We start from the raw sequence: 12,199 nt of genomic DNA, 5'->3' as shown, positions 1-12,199 counted from the left end.
CTTTGCACTGGCTGTTCCCTCTGCTGGAACATTCTTCTCCCAGATAACAGCCTGGCTCGCTCCCTCACCTCCTTCAACTGTTTACTCAAAAGACAGCTTCCCGAGCATGTGGCCTCCTCCCTGGGTCTCCCAGACTCCTTCACTCTCTGCCCTATTTTTGTCCATAGCACTCACTCCTTGTAATATAAGATGTTCCTAGTTATTGAGTTTATCGGCCCTCTCCCCCCACTGGAATTTAAGTTCCATGAGGGAACAGACCTTGTCTGTTTGGCTCACTGCTGTATCCACAGACTCTAGAACAGTGTTTAGTAAAGAGGGGCTGAATGAATGAATTCTGGCCGGTTCTAGGCGGGCGTTCTGTGGGCCGGGCACTGGAGCTGAGAGGTAAGGTTTCATTAACATGGGAAAGATACCAAGAGATTTTCCTCCGTGGAAAAAGCAAGAGGAGAACAGCATGTATTTTCAGTAAGGAATGCAGAAAGATGTGTGCATGTGTATGTGTTTTAATTGACCTGAAAGAAGCAAAACACACAGCTTACTTTAAGCAAAGGGGATTTGATGTTTCCTTTTTCACCCCTCCTACACGAGTGAGAAGTGGAACCTCTCTCATGGAATGAACTTCCAGAACCGGCTGGGAGGAGAAGCCGTTTCTTTCTTTCTTTTTTGAGGAAGATTAGCCCTGAGCTAACATCTGCCGCCAATCCTCCTCTTTTTGCTGAGGAAGACTGGCCCTGAGCTAACATCCGTGCCCATCTTCCTCTACTTTATGTGTGGGACGCCTACCACAGCATGGCTTGCCAAGCGGTGCCATGTCCGCACCCGGGATCCGAACCGGTGAATCCCCGGCCGCTGAAGTGGAACGTGTGCACCACCGGGCTGGGCCCTTCTTTCTTTTTAGAGATGCATTTCCTTTCTCTTCCTGTGACATCCCTTGCCCTCAGTGGGAGGGTAAGCCCATAGTTGGCCTGTGAGCCGGCTAAAGCCATATAAGGCTGCCACTGCCCTTGTACCGCTCTGTAAGGACGGAATTTTCTAGTGCTGTCCACAGTGGTAACCACTAGCCACAGGTGGCCATTGGAATTTAAATTTTAACTAAATTAAAAGTTTAGTTCCTTAGTCACACCAACCACATTTCAAGTGATCAACAGCTGGTGGCTACCATATTGGACTGCTCAGGTCTAGAATATTTCCATCATCTCACAAAAGGCTGTTGGAGAACGCCACCCTAGACACACACATGCATCCGTCCCCCAGGCTAGAATGGAAGCCCCAGGAGAGCAGGACGTTGCTGTGTCCACTGCCATCCCCTCGGTGCCGAGCCCAGTGTCTGGTGCCAGAAGACCGTAGTGAACATTGAGTGGATGAATGAATGAAAGAATAAATGAATGAATGCCTTTTAACTTTGATATCATTAGGGGTTATCTTGTGAGGGAGCTCCTGGTTCATTCTGTTTCTTTTTTGTTCCTCTCTATATTAAATAGATTATATATATAATATGTATATATATATATACATGTACATATGCATACATTTTTCTGTCTATATGTGGCTAACCCGAGAAAAGAGACCAAAAAATACTGACACTGGGAATTCCCCAGCAAAAATGGTCCAGACACATCAGCCTGCAGTGAAGTTCACGGTCAACAATTCTACTCATGTAGTCACAAGCTCACCACTTCCAGAGTTTGGCACCCACATTCCCAACTGTGAACAGACTACCACGAATTCCTAGCCATCAGAGAAGGCCCCCAATAAGCAAGATACAAAGAAATGGAGGGTGGCGACTTGGAGGAAACACACCATGTAGACAGGAGAAAATGTGAAAAAACCAACAACTACCGTTAAGATCCTCAGAGAAACGAGACAAGATCCTGCAACGTTGAACCAGGAATAGGCTAGTATAAACATTCAAAGATCGAAAAAACAGAGTTCTTAGAATGCCATGGGGATGCGATTCAAAGGTCCAGCAATGAAAACAGCTGAAGACACACTGCTGAGAAATGCCACACACTGAGGATGGGGAAAAGCAAAACAAGTCACCTACAAGGCTCAGGAATCAGAGTGACTTTGGATTTTTCCACAGGAACCCTGGAAATTAGAAGACAATGGAGGATGCCTTCGAAATTCTGGAGGAAAATGTTCTCCTGCCCAGAATTTTATACCCAGTCAGATGACTTGTTGAGAGTAGAGATGTTTTTTTTCCAGATATGCAATGTTTCTAAAATTTTACCCCCATGTGCCTTTTGTCAGGAAGCTCAAAAGAACAGGAGAGCAAAACCCAGGAGGAGTGAGAATTGGGATACAGCAAGGATCCAAACCCCGGGGGAAGTGAAGGGATCAAGATGGCCATGCACCAGACTGGAGCTGGCCAGAGGCCATGAGAAAAACCTCTTCAGTGAGATGAAGTTAATGGAGTACCTGGTGCGTCTGAATCTATGAAGACGAGATTCATATAATCAACAGAGAATTTGGGTTTGAATTAGTTAAGCACAAAAAACACTCAGCCACTCAGCAACCGGAAAAAAAAAAAAAAAAGACAAGTGTTAACTCCAGGAAAAACAAAGAATTGTGTAGGAGAGGAGAGTAATCATGGTTTACTACTTGTGGCAGCTGTGGGAGTGTTTACACAGTCATAACATGTAAACACTGCATATTCATTTAGCTAGAATCACAATGTGGGAGGCTGGAGTGATTTAAGTAAGCGTATGAATATGTGTCTTTCATAGTGAGAAGTGAATGGAAAAATGCCTAAAATTGGAAAGTCAAGAGGTAGCCATGCAAACATGGTATTTAGAGACAGGGAGAAAAATGACAAAATTATACTATAAATGTGGTCAAAGCAGATTCCTCTGGGGTGGGAGGAATGGAAGATAGGTACACGCAGGACCATTGATTTTCATTAAAAAAAATTTCTTTTTTGTATTTGACTCCCCAAACTATGCGGATGTATAACTCTGATAAAAATAGAACTAAACATGAGAAAAAAATGTACAAAGGAATTCTGGGGAGAAAGAGAATTCAGAAGAAGCAGGAAATCAGAGCAAGAGGTGACAGTGAGAAATAGAGGGGTGTCCTTTGTGAATCCAGGAAGCTTCTGGGGAGAGGCCCAGGAAGGTCATGCGGGCTTCTCAGTGCCTGCGTGAGGCAATGCGGAGTGGTGGTGGGGAGAGGCTGGGCTCAGAATCAGACGGCCAGCGTTCAAATCCCAGCTCTGCTTCCCAGCGGCTGTGGGATCTTGCCGTGCCTTAGTTTCTTCATCTATAAAATGGGAATAGTAACATTCACCTCTGAAGTCTTATGGGTTGAATTCTGCAACCCTCAACATTCAGATATGGAAGTCCTACTGCTCAGTGCCTCAGAATGTGACCTCAGTTGGAGAGAGGGTCTTTACAGAGCTAATCAAATTGAAGTGAGATCACACCCATCAGAATGGCTCTAATCACCAAGACAAAAAATAATGAATGTTGGAGAGGCTGTGGAGAAAAGGGAACACTCATACACTGCTGGTGGAAATACAAACTGGTGCAGCCACTGTGGAAAGCAGTATGGAGATTCCTCAAAAAATTAAAAATAGAAATACCATACGACCCAGCCATGCCACTACTGAGTGTTTCTCCAAAGAACTTGCAATCAATGATCCAAAGAGACTTCTGCACCCCTATGTTCATTGCAGCATTATTCACAATAGCCAAGATGTGTAAGCAACCCAAGTGCCCTTCTACAGATGAATGGATAAAGAAGATGTGCTGTATATATACAGTGGACTACTACTCAGCCATAAAAAAGACAAAATCATCCCATTTGCAACAACATGGATGGACCTTTTGGGTATGATGTTAAGTGAAATAAGCCAAACAGAGGGAGACAAACACTGTGTGATTTCACTCTATGTGGAAGATAAACAAACACATGGACCAAGAGAACAAATTAGTGGTTACCAGAGGGGAAGGGGGTGGGGGGGCAGATGAAAGGGATAAAGGGGCACATATGTATGGTGATGGACAAAAATTAGACTATTGGTGGTGAGCACGATGCAGTCTATACAGAAACTGATATGTAATAATGTACACCTGAAATGACACAATGTTATAAACCGTTATGATCTCAGTAACATTACTGGGGGAAAGAAAATTAAACTGAGGGGCTGGCTTGGTGACGTAGCGGTTAAGTTCGCATGCTCTGCTTCGGCAGCCTGTGATTTGCTGGTTCGAATCCCAGGCGAGGACCTACACACCGCTCATCAAGCCAGGCTGTGGCAGCATCCCACATAAAATAGAGGAAGATGGGCACAGATGTTAGCTCAGGGCCAATCTTCCTCACCAAAACAAACAAACAAATACAAAGTAAAATGAGATCATTAGGATGGGCCCTAATCCAGGAGGACTGGTGTCCTTATAGAGAGGGGAAGTTTGGACACAGAGCCCCACACAGATGGAAGACAACGTGAAGACACAGGGAGCAGACGGTCATCTACGAGCCAAGGAGAGGAGCCGGGAACAGATGCTTCCCTCACCGCCCTCAGGAGGAACCCGGAGGACTTCGAGCCTCCAGGACCCTGAGACAGATTTTTGTCACAGTCGCCCTAGCAAAACTGATAATGAACTTAAATGAGTTAGAACAGAACCTGATGTATAATAAACACTGTATTAAATTAAAAAGATATGGGAAAGCTCCCAAACCTTGGCAGGGATATGGAACAACAGGAACTTTCCGGCACTGCTGATGAGACTGTAAAGTGGTACAACCACTTAGAAATCCGTCTGGCAGGACTGACAGAATCTGAGCGTACACCTCCCTCTGACCCAGGGGTTCCACCTGTGGGGTTTTACCCAGGAAAAACGAACGTGTACATATGCCAAAGACTGTTCAGAGTAGAATATTCATAGTGCCAGACACTGGAAACAACCCAACTGTCCACCACCAGCAGATTTTTTTTTTTTTTAAGGAAGATTAGCCCTGAGCTAACATCTGCCACCAATCCTCCTCTTTTTGCTGAGGAAGACTGGCCCTGAGCTAACATCCGTGCCCATCTTCCTCTACTTTATATGAGGGACACCTGCCACAGCATGGCGTGCCAAACGGTGCCATGTCCGCACCTGGGATCCGAACCGGCGAACCCCGGGCCACCGAAGCAGAACATGCGCACTTAATCGCTGCGCCACTGGGCCGGCCCCAATGGTGCACTCTATGGGATACAGTGATGAACACCAATCTAGTAGTCATGTTGGGCAAAACAAGCCGGACACACAAGCTACTATATACCATGTGTGATTCTGTTTATGGGGTACTCAAAACCAGGCAGAACTAATTTACAGGGGACCGGCCCGGTGGCGCAATGGTTAAGTACACACTTTCTGCTTCTGCAGCCCGGTTCGCTGGTTTGGATCCTGGGCATGGACCTACACACTGCTCACCAAGCCATGCTCTGGTGGTGTCCCACATAGAAGAACTAGAATGACTTACAGCTAGGATATACAGCTATGTGCTGGGGCTTTGGGGAGAAAAAAATAGAGAGGAAGATTGGCAACAGATGTTAGCTCAGGGCCAATCTTCCTCACCAAAAAGCACACTTTAAGAAAAAAACCTATGTATGTTATAGCTCAATAAAAAAAAAGATGAAATATAAAAAGACACAGGATGAAGCCTCAAGCTATTTTTACTTATTAAGGTAAGGGCTGGGGTTGTGGCTGACATTTGGGTGAAAAAAATATATAGATGAGCCTTGTTCTCTGAACTCAGATTTGGATTCATTTTTTGAGATGGGGTCGGTCCCTCTTGCTGGTCACACTCCCTGCTCTCCAAAACTCAGGAACCAAGTAGATTCGGGACACGGGGTCCCCCTGAGTCTCTGAATTCTTGCTCTCTGAACATAAGGATTAAATAAACTGGAAATGGGAGGGATTCTGGGAGAAGTAAAAGAGGAAGGCGCTTTGTGCTGTGAAGTGGGGGTGGGGGTGGCGGGGGCAGGGCCTGGGAAAGCCGCCCTACTTTGCCAAGAGAGGGAGGATCTGGAACTCCCAGGGGGCCTTCCTGGAGGGAGGGGCTGAGGAGGACAACACGGAAGAGGGAAAGGGGAGAGATGAGTCAGCCGGCTGGGGAGGATGCTCTGGGGCTGAGTAAGGAAGTGAAACAGCCCCTGGGGGGCGGGTCGCCAGAGCACTTTTATGCTTCGTGCTCATCATGTTCACTGTGTAATTTTTTGCGTTTAGATGACGTACACCTGCACTGCCCAATGCGGCAGCTACACCCCACTGGGGTTGTTCTGAGCCCTTGATCGTGGTCAGTCTGAACTGAGATGTGCCCTGCGTGTAAAATGCACCCTGGATTTCAAAGATTTCGTTTGGGCAAAAAAAAATTATGTAAAAGATCTCAACCATTTTTATTCTGATTATGTCACAATATTTTGAATATACTGGGTTCAGTAAAATATATTATTAAAACTAATTTCACCTATTTTTTTTAATTTTATTTTTCCTTTTTCTCCCAAAGCCCCCCAGTACATAGTTGTATATTCTAGTTGTGGGTCCTTCTAGTTGTGGCATGTGGGATGCCACCTCAGCATGGCTTGATGAGCGGTGCCATGTCTGTGCCCAGGATTCGAACTGGTGAAACCCTGGGCCACCGAAGCAGAGCACGAGAACTTAACCACTCGGCCACGGAGCCAGCCCCTCACCTATTTCTTTTTATGTCTTTTCACGTGGCTAGTAAAATATTTGGAATTACACGGTAGCTTGCGTTGCATTTCTACTAGCCAGCGCTGGCACATGATGCCCTTCCTGCTCCCAGTGTTCAGTCCACCACACAGAGGCCTGATGTCAGTGCGGGCTTCTGTGGGGATTAAGGGAGGAGCCGGTTCCAGTTTTGGTTCATAGGCTGTGGAGCTGGGAAGACACAGTTGGGCCAGTGAGATGGTCCAGAAAGTGACTTAAATCTGGCAAAGAGGAGCATGAAGCGAGGGTGACCCTGAGAAGCCCAGGAATTTGCAGGATCCTTAGAAAGGGGGGTTGGAGCCAATGGTATCTAGATCCTAAGGGGCAGGGAGACCCTAGATGACATCTGGAGGTGGGGGCAAGCCAAGGAGGGGGCGAGGAAGTGGAAGAAGGGAAAGAAGTACAAGAGAAAGGAGGAGGAAGCAGAGGAGAAGGAAAAAGAGGAAAGAGAGCACGGGAAGGAAAATAACAAGAGGTAAAAAGACAGAGTTCTAGATCTACACTGTCCAGAGTGACAGCCACTAGCCAGATGTGGCTACTGAGCTCTTGAAATGTGGCGAGATCGAATGGAGATGCCCTGTGAATATAACATACACTCAAAGTACCAAAAAAAAAAAAAAAAAGTTAAACATCTCGTTAATTTTTATATTATGTATTGAAATGATAATGTATTGGAGATACTGAGGTAAATAAAATACATCATTAAAATTAATATCGTCTGTTTCTTTACATGTGTCTACTAGAAAAATTTAAATGACCTATGTGGCTTCCCAGCTCTGCTCTGGAAAAAAGGCTGGAGGAAACGCCTGGAACCATTAACAATGAATAAGGAGGAGGAGGGGAAAGATCTTGTCTTTTTATCTCATTATTTTTAACAATAAGCAAGTGTGACACAAACAAAGGCTTTAAAGACAGGGGGAAAAAGATTGGGGAAGGCGAAATTTCCTTTAAGAGGCTCCGAAAGGAGCCAGGCACAGAGGAAGGGGGTGTCCTCCCGCGGGTTTGGGGGGGCCCTGGGATGGGGGCTGAGGGTCCACCAGGCTTCGCAGCTGGGGGAAAGGCAGGAGGCCAGTGCAGGGAGGATGTTCTGGAAATGAGCGCGAGGCTTTACTTGCTCACAGGTTCCCTCGAGCATCTTTGAGAACCTGCTCAGGGTAGGGAAGCAGCAGCCAGGAAACCACGTGACCAGGTTCCACCGTGCCTGCCGCTGATTGGCTGGGCACAGACACCCGACCGCAGCTGGACCAATCAGAGTCTCACTGGTGAAATTGACAACAGGCGAGCAAAGACTCGGCCTGGACCCCGGAGCCCAGAGGTTGCACGGGAACTGGGGGCCTTATGGCATTTGTGGGCACAGCTGAAACCAAGACCCGTATGTGCAGAGGGACTGAGACGGGAGCCAGTGGCCCCAGAGTGGAAGAGAAAAGAGGAAAGAGAGGAACCTTGGCTCCCGACGTTCCATTTCCCAGAGCCACTTTATAACCGGGTGGGGTGTTGACCCCATATTCTGGAGGCGAAAGTTAAGGGCCGGGAGCTCAACTGACTCGCCCCACATGTAGCTCCCTTTCGAACCCAGTACTATCTGGCTCTAAAGCCGGTGCTGTAAAGTACCTTCAGGGGACTGTTGGGAACTCTCGGGCCGTGGGGGACACCAGAACCCCGGCATTATACGGGAAGATATGGGAAAGTGGTCTCTAGAGAGAAGAGAAGCAGGTGGGGAGAAACACGGAAGCGGGACAGCTGTGGAGAAAGATGGCCAGAGATGCTTAAGATCTGACAGACTTTCAGGGATATTCTATTTATAATTTCTGTGAGTTTTCCGCCTCCCCCTACTAGAATGGACGCTTCAAGAAAAGGGGGCTTAGGCATCTGGAACAGAGCCGAACACATCAAAGACTTGTTGACAAAATGAATGAACGGATGGATGGATGCACGATTTAAAAAAATTTATTTGTCCTGTTCTGTGCTGTCCTAACACCTCTGCGCGTGATTCTCCAAACTCAATAGCCACCTTAGACCTCCAGCAAGGGATCGCTGCTCTGACCCCGTGCTTTTGGAGATTGCCCCACCCCCACCCCTAGGGAAGGGAGTCCCTGGGGCCCAGGGGTTGTGCTCACCCAGAATCCGCACCTCCCTTGGAGATTATGCTCCGGGAACCTGTGGTAGATAGAATAATGACCTCCCCAAAGATGTCCACACCCTGTCCTTGGAACCTATGGCTTTGTTATCTTACTTCGAGATACATCTTACAAACAGACTTGTAGCTGTGGTTAAATTAACGATCTTGGGATGGAGAGATGGTTATCCCGGTGGGCCTGATATAATCACAGGGTCCTTAGAAGAGGGAGGGAGGAGGGGCAGTCAGAGAAGGAGATGTGACATCCCAAGCTGAGTTTGAGGGATTGAAGGCCACGAGCCAAGGAAGGCAGGCAGCCTGAGAAGCTTGAATGGTTTGCTAGCTTGATTTATAAAGTGTAAATCATGAGACATATGGCTTACGAGCCTCCGTTTGTACTCTTGCAGTGGGCCTGCAAACGTGAGCTGTGGGCGGACCCAAAGCTCAATTAAGAAAGAAAAGCCTGTTACTAAAACCACGTCCTGTGAGTGGGGCTTCAAGGGTGGAGGGTGAATGAAGGAGAAAGGCAAGTCCTTGAAGGGGTGAAGTGGGACAGAGAGGAGAGCAGTTGGAGTTGGCAAGAGAAAGAAGAGGCGACTGAGAAGAAAGAGCTGAAGTTCTCAGGATCAGAAATGCTTTCAAGGAAAGCATGGCGAGATGGGGGACAAGAGACCGTGTGGCCCCTAGAAATTAAAAGAGAAGAGCTAGAGTGCTGGAGAAGGAAGAGGTGCAAGAGAGAAGCTGCTAGGGGGTAAAAGACAAACTCCTCAAGGGCAGGACTCTGGCAGCTGGCTTGGCTCCCACTGTCTCCATTTACAACCTCTTCCTTTGTCATTTTTACAACAGAGGCTGGAAGGCTACAGTGCTCAATTCCCCAGCTTCCCCTGCAGCTAGGAGTGGCCATCTGACACGTTCTAAGAAAGGGCTATAAGTCCCTGAGAAAGGTTTATTTTCCCCAATAAAAAAGGCAAGGCCTTGCCAGGAGAAAATCTTCCACTCTTGTACCCTTCCTCCTCCTCCTTGTCTGGAACGAAGACGTGTTCCATGGAGTGGCAGCGGCCATCTTGTGACCATGAGGCAACCAAAATGATCATGAAGGTCTCTGCTTCAAGGTTGGTGGAACAAATATATGGAAAGAGTTAGGATTGTGGATAGTATCTTTGAGCTATCCTGCCAGCCCTGGACTTTCTTATTGTGACAGATAAAGAAACCTCTGTTTAAGCACTCCTAGTGGATCCGGGAAACTTACCTATTTTGTTGACTACTGTTATCCAGTGCAGGAACTGTGCCCGGCACAGAGTTGGTACTCTTTAAAAAATTTTTAAATGAATGCCTTTCACATGTCCACAAAGCCTAGCTTGACTTTCTGCAGCTGGTTCTGAGAGACTCCACTGTATTCTTACGCTTACCCAACCATTTTACTTGAACCAGGTTGACTGGGTTTCTTTTCTTGCAGCCCAATAATTCTAATCAAGACAGAGGGGTCAAAAAGATCCGCTGAGGAGTGGCTTCTTGAGGGGTCAGCAGAGGGTGGGCCTTGGGGAAGGTGATTTAGAGGACTCGACGGCGCCACTTACACCCGCCTCCATCCACCCTCCACACGTCAGCCAGAGGGGGCATTTACAGGCAGAAATCAGATCAGCCCCGTCCCCACAGCTTCTTACTGCCTTTCGCATAAAACCCAGCCCTGACCTTGGCCTCAGGGTCACATTCTGTGTCCTACTCTCATCTACCCTCTAGCCTGAGCTCTCCATCCTTCAGCCACGTTGGCCTTCTTGCTGTTCCTCCAATAAGCCAACACCTCAGGCCCTTTGCACACCCCGTCCCCTCTGCCTCTTAGGTCCACCTGGCTAGCTCCCTCACCTCCTTCAGGGCTCTGTGCAAGTCACCTCCTTTGAGAGGCCTGCCCCCAACACGCTGGTGAATAGGCCCCGGCTCTCGCTCACCGTCACTTTCTGAAATGATGGTGCTGATTTTTCTGCTTGCATGTTTACTGTTCATTTCCTACCTCTAGATGGTGAGCTCCCTGTGGGCAGGAACTGCGGTCTGTTCATTCACTGCCCGGCCTAGAGTGGGGGCTGAGAAAATAAATGCATGCCGAATGACCAACTCAGAGAGGGACAGGGAGAGAGTTACGGTGCTCAGCTTTGTTCTAACTTTGAACTGCACTTTGGCACCAGAACTTAACTTTGTCCTTAGGATCTGCGAAACAGATGTTAAAAACGTTAAAAAAAACCCAACATAGGGGCTGGCCCCGTGGCCGAGTGGTTAAGTTCGCGCGCTCCGCTGCAGGCGGCCCAGTGTTTCGTTAGTTCGAATCCTGGGCGCGGACATGGCACTGCTCATCAGACCACGCTGAGGCAGCGTCCCACATGCCACAACTAGAAGAACCCACAACGAAGAATACACAACTATGTACCGGGGGGCTTTGGGGAGAAAAAGGAAAAAAATAAAATCTTTAAAAAAAAAAAAAGATAAAAAAAACCCCAACATAATCCACGTATTGATTCCAGTGAGTTCAAACCTAATGATAATAATTATAGCAGCAAACACCTGCAGTGTGCCAGGCACTGTTCTAAGTATTTTGCATGGATTAACTAAAAATAATCAATATAATAATATATTTACTAACTAATAATAATAACTATGATAATTCTTATAACAACCCTATGAGGTGAGTCCTCTTATCCCCATCTTACAAGGGAGCAAACGGAGGCTCAGAGAGGTTGAGTAAGTTGCCCAAGGTCACACAGCCAAGAAAGGACAAAGCCAGGATTTGAATTCTGGCAGTCTGGCCTCAGAATCCATAACTACTGGATCCCTAAAACATCACAAGGATCCTACTCCTGGAGGAATAGTTCGTTCCCACCCTGGGTGACCTCTGCCTTCCCAGCTGACCCACCCTGGGCTCACTTCTGAGGCCGATGAATGACCCTTGACCCCTCACCACCTGCAAGCATCCTCAGGGTCCCCAGCAGCCCCCCGCTCCCCGACCCCACACCCCGGCCCAAAGTCTGCGCTGACCCTGCCTTGAGCTGAGTGAGCGCTTCCTCCACGCGGGGCTGGTTGTAGCGCACCATGTAGCTATGCATGTCGGGGTAGTTGCTACGGATGTTCTTCTCCGTGGACCCGTTGGGCACCGTCCCGAACTTCAGGGGCGGGTACTGCTCCTGGGGCCGCTGGAACTGGGGCAGAATGGGGAGTTACGAGGGCGCCCTCTCTGGGGGGCATCTGGGTCGAGGATGTCCTTGACCAGGTGCTCCATTCTGGGGGGACACCCGCCAACCGGCGGACACCCCAGTCCAGAAGTGTCTTTCAAACTTGCTCACTGTGACCCACAGTAGGAAACACTACCCAACCAGCACGGACGTCC

At 47.9% G+C, this 12,199-nt stretch overlaps 1 protein-coding gene across 2 annotated transcripts in view; it reads right to left on the bottom strand.

The window, feature by feature from the left end:
• The window catches only part of GRIN2D (glutamate ionotropic receptor NMDA type subunit 2D), a 36,171-nt gene that overhangs the window by 5,668 nt on the left and 18,304 nt on the right, over positions 1 to 12,199 (bottom strand). For both annotated transcript variants that reach the window (XM_070498831.1, XM_044759647.2), the window contains one exon: positions 11,851 to 12,011. In XM_070498831.1, coding sequence (XP_070354932.1) covers positions 11,851 to 12,011 — 161 coding nt within the window. The remainder of the gene's footprint in view (positions 1 to 11,850; positions 12,012 to 12,199) is intronic.

Source organism: Equus asinus, chromosome 26, assembly GCF_041296235.1.
Source record: "Equus asinus isolate D_3611 breed Donkey chromosome 26, EquAss-T2T_v2, whole genome shotgun sequence".
In the NCBI taxonomy this organism is placed as follows: domain Eukaryota; kingdom Metazoa; phylum Chordata; class Mammalia; order Perissodactyla; family Equidae; genus Equus; species Equus asinus.
Note: the sequence above shows the minus strand (reverse complement) of the source record. Positions and strands in the feature narration are given on the sequence as shown.